General features: G+C 39.0%; 1 protein-coding gene across 1 annotated transcript in view; it reads left to right on the top strand.

The window, feature by feature from the left end:
- Positions 1 to 17,400, top strand: part of LOC107747718 (protein diaphanous homolog 3-like) — a gene marked incomplete at its 5' end in the record, with an annotated part of 198,992 nt that overhangs the window by 111,032 nt on the left and 70,560 nt on the right. Inside the window, 2 exons of the mRNA XM_016562315.1 lie at positions 2,198 to 2,362; positions 16,191 to 16,326. Of these exons, the coding sequence (XP_016417801.1) occupies positions 2,198 to 2,362; positions 16,191 to 16,326 (301 nt within the window). The remainder of the gene's footprint in view (positions 1 to 2,197; positions 2,363 to 16,190; positions 16,327 to 17,400) is intronic.

Genomic DNA, 17,400 nt, shown 5'->3' with positions numbered 1-17,400 from the left:
ACCCAGATTCTCTCATGCTAGTGTGTGCATGTGTGAAAGAGTCACAGTGTCAGTGCATGTGCATGCTTGTGTGAGAAATGTTATAGACAATAATAATATGTTATATACATTTGATGTGGCTCAATGAAGCTAAGGCTGAGTGTGCAATGAAAAGTTTCTTTGCCCTTGAGAGTGAATCTGTGTGGGTTGTATGTCAGTTGTGCTTTTATATCCGTACATTCTAGTGAAACACTTCATTCATTCAGCAGTAACTAATCAGAATATTTAAGCTTTTTTCTGAGCCCTTTTGTTTATATACTGTAAAAAAAATCTAAACCCAAGGGCGCTTATCTATGTATTTAAATATTCTCCTTTTGGCCTTTGTTTCTTTCTTTGTCTGCTGATGTAGATGGTTTTACTTTCCATTCCAAGAGGGAAACTTTGATCTTCATCAAAGATTATTGCCCCATCCCTCTTTTCTCACACCACCTATGTTCAAAGTATGTGATATTTCTGTGCACTCTTGCATGTTAACATATGACAGTGTGTGCATTTGATATGTAAGTGATCACATGCAGGGTGTTAATTAGTGTCATTTGCAGCTATTAATATTACTTATACTTTGTGTTAGGGGTTCATTTAAATTTAGGTGTTTAGCTCATTTTACGTCATTTGTGCTACAAACGAGAATGATACCTCAAATTGTGTGACATGTTAAGCAGTTTTTGCATAGCTGAAGATAGTACAGGCGGAGCAAAAATAATTTCATAGATTTGCACTGAGGGACCTGAGCAACATTTAGAGACCAGAATATTATTACTGCAGCTCAAACAGTATAGCGCTAGCATGGCACTAACAACGCCAAGGCCATGGCTTTGATTTCTAAAGAATGCATTAACTGATGTATTCCTTGACTGCAATGTAAGTTACTTTGGATAGTCAAATGCATACATGTAAATGTAAATCATATGGATGGACCTTGAGCCAGTAGGCAATCGTGTCGTCATTGTGGTGATGAGTTTTGCACAAAGCACTACTCACATTATCTTCAGAAAGTTTCTAGTCTTGCTAAGATCTGAATGAATTCATAGGTGTTCAGTGTGGCCATAAAGGTCACCATAAAATCATGGCCTTTGCAGAGATTTGCAGTCTACATACTGCCATTAGATCTAAATGCATATTCACTGGATGTAGTTTTTAACCATCTATAATTATGTTTGTTGATGAACAAAATGCCTGTGTGTATACATACTTTCCCAAAAAATTACATGTTTTGCATTGGCTCCTGTACACACAGACACAGTTTTAATTGGCTAAAGAGCAGTCACCGATACAGCACTCGGATCTGTGCAAGTGCAGCAGTTTTAATCATAATTAAAATGAACTTTCTATTTAGGACTATTTATATGTGTGGCAGGTTTTTTTTTTTTTTAAACTAAAGTTCACTAAAACTTTTCACTAAAGTTTTTGCATGTGCTGGTTGCACAGCTCTGCAGTTAGTGTTGCATTATGGGAATGTAGTCATGTGATCAGAGATTTAAAATTAATTTTCATTTTGGTTCATTCTGAGCAGAAACAATTTTTACACTTCCAGCTCTGGCATTTCACAGCATCCTTACCAAATGGTGACCTGTTAAAAGATTAACAGTTTTCCTTTTTGAAATGAGAGTGCACTGTACTAATAAACTTGAAATTTAAATAACAATTGCATAAACCACTGCTGGTGTATTTATCTACTTTTAAGTTAGGATGATTTTTCCTTGGACTAAAGTTTAAAAATCCAGAAGAAAATGTATTCTTTAATTTTTTTATGGAAAATGTTATGAAAATTTGACAACATATTTGCACATTCACTTTCCAATACTAGTTTTCTCTTAGATGAAGTCCTTGACAATGATTCCTCACAGGTTCTCTACGCAGGCGAAAGATCAGTACCAGAAGCTGGTGATCATGATTAACAGTTTTCCTTTTTGAAATGAGAGTGCACTGTACTAATAAACTTGAAATTTAAATAACAATTGCATAAACCACTGCTGGTGTATTTATCTACTTTTAAGTTAGGATGATTTTTCCTTGGACTAAAGTTTAAAAATCCAGAAGAAAATGTATTCTTTAGTTTTTTTATGGAAAATGTTATGAAAATTTGACAACATATTTGCACATTCACTTTCCAATACTAGTTTTCTCTTAGATTAAGTCCTTGACAATGATTCCTCACAGGTTCTCTACGCAGGCGAGAGATCAGTACCAGAAGCTGGTGATCATGCACAGTAATATGATGACCCTTTACCTCAACATGCTGGAGTATTTCGCCATCGACCCCAAGAAGACCTCCGTGGAGGAACTCTTCACTGACCTCAGCAACTTCAGAGCCATGTTCATGGTAAGCCGCCCACTCTGATTCAGATCATAATCACGGCTGCTGTACCTTATGAAATGGAGTGGGATGTCAGTGCCAGGTTGAGACTGGCTCTTTTTTGCAGGATCTGCAGCTTTGCAGAAGCCCAAACCTGGGAATAATCTGGTTCTTTCTCCTCCAGCCATGATCCCTTTTGACCTACTCGAACAGGAGGAACTGTTGTGTATGTTATCATAAGTAGGGGGAATACTGGGTAATTAGTAGCCAAATATTGCTCGCCCCTCGAACGATAGGTGCAGGTTACACACGCATTGATTTTGAGCTCTTTCTGTTTCCACTTACTGTCATTGATTGTGAGTATGTGCTTTCACACACTCCCTTCATTCCCATTCTGAAGGTTCTAGTGCACTAATCTGACAAAAGAGAAGCCGCCTGTCTCCTTTATGAAAAGCCATTTGAAATGCAAAGTTATTTTCCACTTGGCTGCTACAGTGATGAGACTAATCTCGTCGCCTTTATTATTTTAAATGATTTCATGACGGAAATGCTGAAATTTGGGGAATGAGCTGACGGTGTGTCCGCCACCAGATGCATGATAATGCACTCCTGTGGCGCGTCTTTGAAACCTGTACCCGGTGCAGCGAGGGACGTGGAACTGGTGCTCCTGACGAGCAGCCTGCACTGTACTCCATCTTACTTGCTGTGAAACAAGGCGACAGAGAGAGCAATAGGGATTGTGATTGACCCAAATCAGCAGTCTGAAAAATGAAGTTTTATATATTCAATTCGGGTTTATTTCTATAGCGCTTTTTATGATACAAATCGTTGCAAAGCAACTTTACAGAAAATTAAGTTTCAACAATATTTAGTAGTAGCTTATCAGTGGTGACTGTCAGTTTATGTACATATGGCAGAAATGTACGGAAAAATCAATTAAAGACAGATATATAGTTGAGTATCATCTGCATAACAGTGGAAGCTAATCCTGTATTTTCTAATAATATTACCAAGGGGCAACATGTATATTGCAAATAGCAGAGGACCTAGGACAGATCCTTGTGGCACTCCATATTTTACTGGTGATAATTGAGATGACTCCTCATTTAAATGAACAAAGTGGTAGCGATCGGACAGGTGGGATCTAAACCATCTTAAAGCCTGCCCTTGAATACCTGTATAGTTTTGTAATCGATCTATGAGTATGTCATGATCTATAGTGTCGAACGCAGCCCTAAGATCAAGTAAAACTAGCAATGAGATGCAGGCTTGGTCTGACGCAAGAAGCAAGTCATTTGTAATTTTAACAAGTGCAGTTTCTGTGCTATGTTGGGGCCTAATTCTTCACTCTTACCTTGAAATTCTATGAAATTCTTTGAGTAGACACAACTTTTTCTAAATTTTTAGACATAAACAGAAGATTTGAAATGGGTCTGTAATTTGCCAGTTCACTAGGGTCTAGTTGTGGTTTCTTAATAAGAGGCTTAATAACCGCCAGCTTGAATGGTTTTAGGACGTGACCTAAAGACAACGACGAGTTAATAATATTGAGAAGCGATTCTTCTGCTACAGGTAACAACTCTTTCAGTAATTTAGTGGGTACAGGATCTAACAGGCATGTTGTTGGTTTAGATGCAGTGATAAGTTTATTTAGCTCTTCCTGTCCTATAATTGTAAAGCACTGCAGTTTATCTTTTGGTGCGATGAATGAAGCTGAAGTATTATACGCCGTAGAACGGGTGGTGTCTGGTTATTTGTTAATCTAGCCACTGTGCTAAATAAAAACCTTGGATTGTTTTGGTTATTTTCTATGAGATTGTGGATATGCTCGGCCCTGGCAGCTTTTAGAGCCTGTCTATAGCCGGACATACTGTTTTTCCATGCAATTCTAAAAAAACTTCCAAGTTAGTTTTTCTCCATTTGCGCTCAAGACTGAGTTTCTTTCTTGAGAGAATGGGTATTAGTGTTGTACAATGGCACAGTACGTTTTTCTCTAACCTTTTTCAATTTCTATCATTTTAAATGATCAGAATGTATCTATGACAACGGGTTCTAAAATATGGCTTCTTATTTAAAAAAGTGTTCCTGTGGCTCAATTTGCCCCAGGTTAGAGGTAAGTTGATCCGAGTTAGTGGGTAAGATGCGCCGTCATATATATTGATAAATACTGTATATGATTATAATGTGGGGAAAAGCATCATCTGGTTGTTATCAGAGAAGGATTTGGTGTACTTGTACACTGTCCCAAATAAACAACAAATAATATGTGTGTGTGTGTATATAATGAATTAAACCAGTTGCGTATTATCACATTAAAATACCAGTTTATACTTCAGAGATTTAACTTCAGTGCCTTATGGTGGGGTAAATTAAAACGCTGGCCTAATTTATCCCACAGCATTTGGCTCACTTTTCCATTTAGGAAAAAAACTAGCTTGCTTACCAATTCAAACTAATATTTAGAAACATAATTTGCCGGATTTTATATGTTGCTAAATAACCTATATGTATCAAATATTTTTAGGCCTGGATAAATTTGCTTTGATGTAACAGCCATTACATCTGTTATGCAAAAATTTTACTTTGACATGCCAAAAAAATTTTTTTAAGTAAATGGGTGCTTTCCACTCCTCCCATGTGTTTCTCCTTTTCACAATCTGGCAGAAATGTTGGGTGGTTCCAAAATATATGGTCACATGACAGTAAAAGTGTACAGTTGCTAAGATTCAGGGGGTGGGTCAACTTACCCACTGGGTCATCTTACCCCAGTCTCCCCATTATATAATATACAATATTTCAATAAACTACAGTATTTCTAGAATTTTTTTTTATTAATTTCTTTTGACTTAAGTAAAATAATCATGATGTCAATGTCATATTTATGTATTAATTCTAGGGATGCTCCGATCGATCGGCCTGAGATCGGTATCGGCCGATAATAGCATTTTATGACTCGATCGGTACTCACTAGCTTGGCCGATCTCACGAACCGATCGCAATTTGTTGACGTCAACGCGTGACGACGTACATGATGGGTGGGGACATAAATTATTTGGCGCTGCAGTCATGTCATCGCCGGTGTGGAAATGCTATGACGTTTCGAGAAACAATGAAAAATTTGCTATTTGTTGTGTATGTTTTGCATGATGATATGATGAATGGATGGTTCATTTTTAACAGCAGTTTCAGTGACGTTAGAGCTGATCTGCACCTCACTGAACGCGTCTGCGGCGCGTTAAGGCTCCACGGGAACCGGAGCTGATCGCGGCCGCTCTAATGCTTGTGTTTATACCGGCCAGCTACAGCACGTTTCTGAAGCAGCTCTCCGCGCTGCTTGGCTAAAAACAGTCTTTTGTGAGTTGTCACAGCGTGGAGGACCGAACAAAACATCGTCGGAGCCTAAGGTATAACGGTAACAAAACACACTGATAGTGGGCTGCTTTTAAATTAACGTTTATTTATAAAACAAAATATCTTCTTTGGCCATTATAGCCTACTCAATAGCATTAACACAGGCTTTACTCCTTTCAAACTTTATCTGGAATGTCACCGTTTCTGTCACTGCAACTTCCCGATCAGGCGAACGAACACGAACACACACACACACACACACACACACGAAATCGTCTGCCTCATGAAAAAAATGTAGTTAATATTTGCATCATTTATGATTTATTTTATCCACCTGCAAATAATCAGAATGCATTTTTTATTACCTGACCTGCGGATTATCCGCAGAGCCCGTGGATATAGGAAAAACAAAATATGTTTGCTGTGTAAATCAGATGGAATCAGATCGAATTTTTTCTAAAAATAGTCTTCCTTCAAAATACAGAGATATAAAAACACCCGCGCCTCGTTTAGATTTTTCAATGTGCAGTACGTGCTCATGTTTATTCAACAAAGCCTTTTGGAAAATCGGTCAGTTTTGATATTGTGGCGAGCGCCACAAATAAATAAATGTATGGGAAACACATCCCACAGCACAACCACCTGAGCCCAACTTCAGTCTACTCATCACCTTAACTTTAACTGCGTTTGTAGCCGGCGCCATAGCCAGACTGATAAACAAAGACAGACCGGAAGTTAACTTCGGGCCAGGCGCGTGCACCCGATCAAACCGTCTATATAAAGCTTGAAGCATCAGAATCGGTATCGGCCGATCATGACAAGAAATCGGTACTCAGTATCGGCTGCAAAAATCCTGATCGGAGCATCCCTAATTAATTCTTCTAATTATTATTATTTCGAATATATAAAATATATTATATTTTATAAAATTATATTACATTATATTTACCATAATATTAATTATTCCTTTTGTACAGTGTTGATGTAAATTATGTTTAATTAATTTTATAACAAAATATTGTCTATAATATATTGGCTGGTCACACTTACTATTTTTTCACACAGTACAAATGAGTCTTAAATTATATAGCTGCCTTTTTTGATCCTTGTGGACAATAACAGTAGCAATGTGAATTAACAAAGTAAACAGGTTCAATTTTGGTTTCATGTTGACTTTAAATATAGCGTCTCTGACTTTAAGATTTTAAAGGTATGTAGCCAGTTGTAAATGTTTCTCTATCCCACTCTTCCTGTCCTCTGCTTCTCTTTCTCTCCTGTCCGTTTTTCACCCTCAAACAGAATGTCCCGGGCCTCACTCTCTCCCTCTTTCAGCCCTTTTCCAGGTCAGTGAGATTTCAGCCCTCAGAAGCAGCTTGTTTAAATCAATGCTGAGGAGTGGCAGGGGACCAGCAGTAGAGCAGGAGGCTACAGGCCTTCATACACACTTACATTACTGCAGCACTGTATGCACTCACACATTCCTGCATGCCAAACACTCACACACATGCAGACCTGCAGCCACACATGCTTAGTCATCCTCTCAGTAACATCTCTATCGTGCTTTCTCTTCAGTTCTGACTGCTTTGTTTTGATGGAGATTGTTTTTGGCCGCTTGCTCCACTGATTCCCAGAAGCGCGGACACATACTTGCGCGCACATACACACACACACACACACACACACATTCCATTCCGACTTCCTCACCCTGTTTTCCTATTCTCTTTCTTAGGGTGGAAAAGTGACAAAAATGAAGAAAGAAAAAGACAAAAAGAGAGACTAGGAGACAGACTAATATGGGAGCTATACAGAGAATTAAATGAAAAAAGAGGGAGAAAAAGAAAGTAATAATGCTGCTGCAGCAGCAAATGACCATTCCTGCCAATCAGACTGTTATGAATAATTGAATTTGTGTAGGGAGAGATGAAGATCCCACCTCACTTCAGCTTCTTTCACTTCTCCTCCATATAGGAACATTGACTGTGTTTCTAAACCCAGTGAGTTACGTCAACAGCATTTTTGGGCATCATAACCCATATGAATACTAGATAATTCAAATACTGAAAATCTGTGCGGCCACATTTTGGTCTGTGCTTTTTGAAAATGAAAGGATTTGAGACATGACTCTTAGGCGAAATGGTAATAGTAATTTGATTTCACACCTCGCTCTGAGCTACAGGTTGTTCTAAGAATATATCCTTACTTGTAAAATACTAAAAAAAAATGGCAAAAAGGGGGTGAATTGTTTTAAGCAGCAGTTAATTATGAGACTAAAGCTCAAGAGAGCCACACAAGCCTTGCCAAACCTCTGAATCATACCCCATAATCCTGTACCATGGGAGTTGCTGTGGCAACCACAACTCTTTCATTTCTACAGTTGACTTCTGACCTTTAGCTGGCAGCTCTGTCTTATCGGCAAATAGCCACACTGTTACATGCAGGCTCACAAACACATCAAAACATTGAAGTGTTGTCACAACCTTCCTCATAACAGACCGACCAGGTGAGGAAGGTGACGAGGTGAACATTCTGCTGCATACGGTTCATTCTGTGTGATCCTCATCACTAACATTCAAAAGGATGCTAATGTTGGACATGCCCTTGCCTGCCCTGAGCCCCTAGTGCACTGAGTGCTAGTCATTTTACATTGAACTATGTGTGTTTCAGAGTCTTTTAGTGTGCGTGTGTGTATGAGTGTTGCCCCTCTCTGCTCATCCACCTGTTTGAAATAGACCAGCAGCAGTTCGGCGGTGCTGACAGGAATCCAATTGACCGTGGCTAATGGCAGACAGACAAGGGAGAGTGGGTGAACACGGGATGACCTGCAGGCGGAAAAAGAGAGAGAGCAGAATGGAAAATAGGCATTCGCTCATCTCTCCTTGGCACAACCCATAAAACAACAATTCAAGATTTATAATTGCTATTTATGATATATAAGTTAATTAAAGTGGTTATATAGTCCTCTATAAGAGCTATCAATGCAGTAAATACAAGATTTAATATAGTTCATCTCAATGATAATGACTGTTTCAAAAACGAATGAGCTCCCCACTTGGATTGCATTGTAAGGCATCATTAGGGAAAAGATAACTAACTAACTATATATGTATATATATGAATATACAACGTTCTCTTCCACCCTCAATACCACGACTGAGCAAGGCACCAAAGCCCCAACTGCTCCCCGGGTGCCGCAGCAATTATGGCTGCCCACTGCTCCGGTTGTATGTTCACGTTGTGTGTGTGTTCACTACTCATTGCTGTGTGTGTGCACTTGGATTCAGAGTATGGGTTACCATACTTGGCCTCACGTCACTTTTCACTTTCAGGACTCCTGATGTGGACAGTTCACTTAGTTTACCTGGAGTACCCCCGGCCAGCCCTGCACATTTTGTATGTCTCCCTCTATCACACCTGATTCAACTCATCAGCTCATTAATGGAGACTGCAAGACCTGAAGTGGGTGTGTCAGATATAGGGAGACATACAAAATGTGCAGTGCTGGGGGTACTTCATGGAGAGCTTTGAGAACCACTGATGTAACTGAATTAACAGTTTTATTTACCACCTCCATTTGTTTTTTTTTTTTGCTAAATAAAATGTAATACCAAATGGCAAGCACCCAGTCCAAGACTCGCCTTCAAACTGAGGGAATCCCCTGTGCTTTGGCAGTCATTGTTAAAAAAAGACAGGAAGGCAGAGTGCTTCTTTGAATAAACAGTGTCTATTGACTGCTTTCTGTCTTTGCTTGATGCTAAACTGTGCTAACAGAGACCTATTGGGCAGCTGTAGAGCACCTCCCTTGGATAATTGTCTATACCCCATATACTGTATGTCCAGTAACTAAATAAGATTGTATTACACTAATTCTAGAAACTGCAGAGCACTTTGAGTGTGGTACTGTGTAGAGCTGTTTCTGTGTAGTTAGTCATGTCTTGTCAGTTTACAAAGGAATCACTAAAACATGTTCACGTTTCTATCTGAAATTTGTCCAGAAAGCCTGATTTCTGCCATTGATGAGTCTTGCGTTTTGCTTTGATGTTTTTTCCCTTCAATTTGCCTTAGAGTTACTCTGAGAACATAAACAAAATGGCACCGTTTCGTCCGATGCCAAAGCAATTACTGTAGTGAAATTAGCTTCGGTCACTGTAACCCTCCATAGCGGGTCTGAATCTCCCTGAATTGTCTCCTGTCAAACTGAGTTTGACGCTAGCAAGGGGGGAAATAGCGAGAGCCCCAGTCCTGGCACGACTGCAGTAATTAAGTTCAAACGATGACTAGAAAATGGAGATCAGCTCTGTAATGAGAAAACAGATGATTTCGGGGCGAGGGAGACCGCAGAGTTCCGTCCTAATTTCTGCACCCTGTGTTTATCTCTTTCCCCTCGCTCTCCACCTTAACACAGTTAAAGGCCATTTATGCATATGAGAAGTGAGGAGTTTAGTCCCCTGTTGACTGGGAGAGTGGGCGGAGTCTAATCAGACACATCGGGCTTGGCAGGAGCCGAGCAGATTTGTAGAGAGAGTGGCTTCATCAGATTAGCAGGATTATATGAGGTAGGCAGGCAGCTGTTGTGATCTATATTAAGGCATGTCTTATGAGAGCCCCAGCTTTGAGTTTAGAGTTTGCCAGGCATCAATCACTTGTAACAGCATTTTAGACTCTTTCCGACACACTTTGTTCAGCTCACATGGAGTCGTCTCTCTCAGTGTGAATGCTGATTTAAATAGACTCAAAGAGATACAAGTGCAGAAGTTTGCAGAGATTGAGAAACTAAACGCAAACATTTTGCACCCATGCTTCTTTTCAGAAGCTCCCTTGTTCCTGCATTTTCCACCAAAATGGTTCCTAGGCCAAAAGCTGGTTTGATGCCATTACCACAAATCCAGCACACAAACAAACATCCTAGGAGTCTTTCTTGTAATTTTGAGAGCATATTTTAACACCCAAAGTAATGTAATTCACCGTCTGTGCATCGCAAATTGGCTTTGTGAAGTCTGAAGTTATGTATATCTAATAACATTTGAGTAGTATTTCTAGATGTTTTATTTAAGATTGGAATGGAAAATAGTCACTGGAGTAGCTTTGCAACACAACAAAGTAGCTTTGCTTTATATGCTCAAGCACTTTAAAATGGAGTGGATTCTGGTTGGCTGTTAACGGCAATGTTCCTTTGTGTTGTTAGTGTTATAGTTGTGGTGTGGACTTCCCTATTCTAATAGAATTAGAATGATTATTAAAACTTTATAGTTACAGTTATCATTCTTGGTAGCAATGGGCCTTTGGTCTAGAACAGGGGTCCCCAAACTCGTCCTGGAGGGCCGGTGTCCTGCAGAGTTTAGCTCCAACCCTAATCAAACACACCTGAACCAGCTAATCAAGGTCTTACTAGGTATACTTGAAACTTCCAGGCAGGTGTGTTGAGGCAAGTTAAAGTTCATCAGTAACGTTTTGTAATGGTGTGTGTGGGGGTCAGAGAGATTGATAGTGTATTCTGAGGAGTTTCTTCTCCTCAGCTGTGTGTGGGATTCTCCCCTTAACCCCTCATCAGTCATTTACACACATACACGGATGCTGACTATGGCTAACAGTAAAGACTGTGTGTGTGGGTAACCCCCATCCTCTCACACGCTTTCTCTCCCTGAACTCTCATCACCTTTATTTTGTGTCTCTGTGTGTGTGTATTCATGAGAATTTACAAGTCAGCGTCCTGCTGTTAACTCTTTAAAAGTCCAACTCCACAATGAAAATTATCATTTACTCTGTACGAATACTGTAACTTACTAAAAAGTGAATGTACTGGTAATTCATACAGTAGCTATGTGAAATACAAACCAAAATTTAAGTCACTATTCAATGCCTCTGTATCTCTGATGCTCTCACAGCCAGTGGCAGCTTTATACACTGTGTGAGATCAACAGTACTGGGAGTGACTGGGGCAGTGACTTTGATTCACATTTGATTAAATTAATCAGTGGTGTATGTACGTTAACAGTAATTGCTGTTGATTCAGACTGTAGTTACACCTTTTCAGTATTTATTCAGCATTGTGAGATTTACTTCCAAAAGAATCAATATCAGCACAATATAGTGCATCCTTTAAGGCCTCTCAGACAATTGAAACTATTATCTCTACTCATTAAAAACAGGTTTTGTGACTTGTGTGTGTTACAATTCAACCTATATGTGAATAAAGGTAATCATAAATCTTTTCATAAATGTTTTTCATGCTTTCTTTCTTTAGCAAACTGACCTTTTCTGTAGCTATGATAATGAAGTGTGTAAAAGCACTTAATAATGCCATTCAATGCGGAAACATACATTTCTTCTGTTGTGACGTTTCTCTAAGAGCCTGTTCTTGTCGGTAATTCTTCTATCGTGATGTTCAGCCAGGGATTAGACCAGCTCGTATGTTATTATTTTCTATTATGCTGCTGAATAGGCATGATGGAACATCCTCAGCCTTCTGCACATTTTCCACAGAGCTGTTATTGAACATCTAATAACTAGTTAACTCGGCGTTCAGTGTAGGCCCATCTGCTCCTGAACGCTGACTCACGCCGGAGCTGTCGTATGAGGCATGGCATATGAGGTGCTGTCTACTTAATCGTTGCAAAAGCACTTAATAATGCCATTCAATGCGGAAACATACATTTCTTCTGTTGTGACGTTTCTCTAAGAGCCTGTTCTTGTCGGTAATTCTTCTATCGTGATGTTCAGCCAGGGATTAGACCAGCTCGTATGTTATTATTTTATATTATGCTGCTGAATAGGCATGATGGAACATCCTCAGCCTTCTGCACATTTTCCACAGAGCTGTTATTGAACATCTAATAACTAGTTAACTCGGCGTTCAGTGTAGGCCCATCTGCTCCTGAACGCTGACTCACGCCGGAGCTGTCGTACACCGAGGTGCTGTCTACTTAATCGTTGCGCTTGTTGACAATCTCTTACTCTAAACTGCTATCAATGCTTTACCCGCTGGCTGCGCGAGAGGTTGCATTGACTTACCTGTCATATGCGGTTCAGATGAGGCTACCGGTCACAAACAGAGCACGTTAGGTAAGACCTCCTTCTGTGTAGTGCTTCTGAAGTGTTGAAACGACATCTGTGCAATACCGCCGCATCCCATTATAGGTGCCTACCGCTGACATCACTTTCTGTGTAGAAAGCCCTACTGAGCAAGTTGCGGCTAAGAAACAAGCTTGAATGTAAATTATTTAGTTGCCTTCTTTGCTTTGTCAGTGAGGACTATATTAAATTGGATACTTGAGTAGCATAAGAAAGTCAATGCCTTCTAGCAAAGTGTTTTGAAATGTGTAGAATTTGCATTTAGCCAACATCAGTGATAACTAACAAGTCGCAAACAGTGAATTACAAGTCTAAAAGTGTTGAAGGTAGGGCAGGGTCATTATGAATCCCCTCTTGTATTAGTGTTGATATTGATGTCCGCGTGCTACCGAGCGTGAGGTCATGCACTGCTGCTTTTCATTCTCCCCCTAATTCTAATTAAAGTGTTTAAAGCGCTCTGTGTGTGCGCACAGTCACAGGGATGTGGAGAGGAAAGCTGATTTAGCCCATCTTCCATCTCCATCTCGATTTACTGTGATCGCAGACTGTGGCCGTAATCCGCCTCACGCAATGAGGAATAAGCCTCCTTATCATGTGACTTATACTCTGTTCTGACCCACCGTCAATAGCCATATTCAATAGCCATGCTGCAAGTATGGATCTGTTTGAGATCTGTGATCTGTGCAGAAAATAGACAGCAAAGTATACTTTAGCCATCACAAAGGTATTTTTTTTGTCAATCCCCTCTTAGAGCAGGTGTGGAGAGAGGTTTTCCACAAGACAAATATATGATATGATGGTGAAATGTAATGTTTTGGCACACACACATATATATATATATATATATATATATATATATATATAAAAAGCAAAAAACTGCTTAGCATATATTCATTTGCATATGTGTGAGAAAAGTAAGTTCTGAGCCCAGGATATGTGCATTACTTCTGTAAATACATTTAACTTCTTTAGAATCTAGAAATGCAGTACTCATACCCATATTCAAATTATTGAATTTTGAATTCAGGTTATTCCTCAGCCGTCTTTATATCTCCATTTGTGTTGAACTCCCTCTCCCCACTCTTTCTTTCTGCCTTTTCTCATTAAACCTGTTCGTCTTTTGCCTCTTACACCGTACCTTTGTGTAAGCTGTGCCACTGGCTCTTTTCCACACACTTAGAAATACATCCATTATCTGGAAAAGGCTTTTAAGGCTACAGAGAGAAAGAGAGCTGAAGAAAGAGGCATATGAAGTGTTAGGACAAGGTGACTGCTCTAATGATGTTACTTTCTGATAGCTTAGTCTGATTGCCCGAGTGTTCTTCTTACACCTAGACAAGTAGCCCTCATCAAACCAAGAGAGGAGTTATAGATTTCTAACAACCCTCTTCAACCACTAATGGTCAAAAAGGAAAGAAAGCCAGCAAGAAGGGAAATTTAGCTCTGTTCTTGCCCCACAGATTTTCTCGGAGACATCTGAAGTGCTCAGAACATTGTGAAAACCTGGGAATAAAATGCCTTGGTTAATGAGAGGTCTCTTTCTGCCAAAATTTACTCCACTTAACACTATTTTTTTCCAGTTTGTCTGTCTTTCTTTCTTTCTTTCTTTCTTTCTTTCTTCCCTCCCTCTTTCCTTCCTTACTTACTTCAACTATATTTTCACTGTTGCTCTTTTTTTAAATCAAAATTTTCTCTATGTAGCACATTTTCTCCTCCAAGGTAATGTTGTTCCGTTAATTGATTAGGTAATATATAGTGCTACTATTTCATTAATTCAACTTATTAATACCGGGCAACTTTTCCCTGAATTTTTTGGTGGAGAAAAAATAAATGATGTAACTGTCAATGCCTGAAACTTTGCTGGGTTGTGTAAGTCGCCTGCTTGTAAAACTTGCTTTACTTTTATAATGTTCCTACTTTTGGGAACTTTTATGATGTTATTAAATATGCAACATTGGATTTTATATACTGTTGTGCAATCAAATATATTATGTAACTAATTATGATTTTGATTGCAATCAAAGTTATTCATTAGATTGTAAGTGTTTACAAATGTTAACTTATCAATTGTTGCATTCATATTGCATTAGTTTAATATAGCCATGTCGTGATTTTTCAGTAGGTAGGTTTTTTTTTTTTTTATCACTTGCTAATATGTAAGGTTACAAAATAGTGTGTTAAAACAAGTAAGCCTTCAGGAGCTCTATAATGACACCTCATTTCAGTAGAGTAACAATTAAAAAGCTTTTACAAAAGGTAGAGCGATAACTAAATGACACATATTTCCTGTTTATAATTTCAAGGCTGTTTTATATGATTTGAGCTAGCTTAAGCATCAAGTCATTTGGGATGGATCAGTCAGGTGTTTTGTTGCTGCAGGAAATGGCTGTCTTGTCCATGTGACTGGCACCATGGACTCTTTGAAATTTCAAGCCATTTTGGCGAAGAGTGTGATGCCTTCAGTGTGTAAATTGAAGCTTGGTTATCATTGGACTTTCCAGCGAGACAATGATCCGGAGCATCTACCAGCACTTGCTTCAGGGATGGGTCCTGGAATGTCCTTGAGTGGCCATCTCAGCCTCCGGATTTAAATCCCATTGAAAATCTTTGATGGGATTTGAAACAAGTGGTGGCAGCACAGAAAGCACAAAATGTCAGTGAGCTGGAAGCTTTTCACATGAGCAGTAGGCTAAGAGTCCAATAGAAAGGTGTCAGGATCCTCTGAACATTTGCCAGAAGCATTTATTGGAGGGTATGAAGATTAAAGAATGCTCCGCCAAATACTTTTTGACTTTTGGGGTTGAATAGTTTTGCACATGGACATTTGTAGAGATTCAACTTAGTTCTCAAAATCATTCAAATCTCTATTTATGGACTGTTTACTGAGGCTCTAGTTTGGTGCCACTCAGTTTTATTCGCATCAGCAGAATGTCTTGTATGTCAGGGGAGTTAATGATTGCAACTGAAATAAACAGTATACATGTCTTTACTGTCACTTTTGGTCAATTTAATGAATCTGTGCTAAATAAAAGTATTAGTATATTTTTACTGTCCCAACATGATTAAATGGTAGAGTATTAGTGCTGTGTTCAAAATTTCAGTGCAGTCCTGTATCGTGATACGTATCGTATCGTGACTTTGCTGGTGATACACAGCCCTATAGAGTATGTTGTACTAATTTTTGTTAATCAAATTCACTTATAATTTATATACAAGTTTTATTCACTTAGAACTTTTTACTTATAACTTTTTCTGTTTTTGAAGTCAGGCTTCTGTCAGGTTGTTGAGCTGTAAACATTTAAACGTATAACACAACACTAAATCTAAAGAACTGAAATGAACTGAAATGTCTCCACATAACACTGAATATCTATTCACTTCAGACTTTCCTTGTTTCCTCAATAGTCTGCTCTATCTCTGTCTTTTTTCTCTCTAGCAAGCAGTGAAGGAGAATGCAAGGAGAAGAGAGGCGGAGGAGAAGCAGAGGAAAGCGAGGATAGCCAAAGAGAAGGCGGAACGAGAGAAGCAGGAGCGGCAGATGAAGAAGAAGAGACTGCTGGAGGTCAACACAGGTGAGATGTTTATCAGTTACTCACTGAAAGTTTTCACGAGAGTGAGCTTTAGAAAAATCACCTTTGAAGATGGATGAAATGAGTCCCTGCACACATTCCTAGGAGCTTGTTTTAAACCGACAGAAGAGAGACACAAGTGAAGAGCGTATGTGTGTCCTGTTGTCAATCTGTTACCATGTGAACAGCCCATCCCTGTTATAATACCCCACACACAATAGAAATTCAATGCTGTGACTTTCACAATGTTGAAGACGTTGCTTTGTAGTGACTCTCAGTTCTGAATCAAGCCAATCTGCATTTACACACTTCCTATAATGTTTACACAGGCTTTTATATATTTATCTGAGCGAGCATTAACATCATAATGATACAACGAAATGCATGATGATATTAGAGATGTGATTGGATTGCAAACAGGTTCTGTGCACTCATGAGACACACATGAAATGAGTTTGCTATAATATATGTTGCCACTCTGCTGTTGCCTCCTGCTGTTTGAGGATGTACACGGACACAGCGGGCTCACAGTGTTCACTCGGATGAGTTTTGTGTCTGTATCAGGTCTCACGCTGAGTCAATAGAGCAGCCTGAAGTGTGTTCTTCATGCACTTAATACAAAAAACACAACACAAAAGCACACTTACAAATGATAATATGGAGTGTGGCATGATGAGGAGTCAGTAGTGAATGTGGTGTTTGGTTATGGTAGGATGTGAGGTGGTAGTTGACAGTGGGCCATGAAGTATAGTGCCAGGGTGAGGGGCTAAAATGGGCAAGATGTGGCAAGAGTTAGGAATGTGTTGGCAGTCATAGTACTATCAGCCAATAAATGTGATTTCACTTTTGTAGTATTGACCAGATAAGTGAAATAAGCCAGTATATTTTAAGATGACAAATTATAGCAAAATAATCTTCAGACTCTCAGTTCTGGCTAGCCTAGCTATTGTTAAACAAGATAAATACATTCAAAATAAATTTAACAAATTTTAATCTACGGAACACAGGAATTTAAATAGTAATAATAATAATGCATTTTATATATATATATATATATATATATATATATATATAATT

The sequence above is a fragment of the Sinocyclocheilus rhinocerous genome, unplaced genomic scaffold (assembly GCF_001515625.1).
Source record: "Sinocyclocheilus rhinocerous isolate Xijiao unplaced genomic scaffold, SAMN03320098_v1.1 scaffold4546, whole genome shotgun sequence".
In the NCBI taxonomy this organism is placed as follows: Eukaryota; Metazoa; Chordata; class Actinopteri; order Cypriniformes; family Cyprinidae; genus Sinocyclocheilus; species Sinocyclocheilus rhinocerous.
The sequence above is the reverse complement of the archived record's forward strand: the minus strand, read 5'-3'. Positions and strand labels throughout refer to the sequence as shown.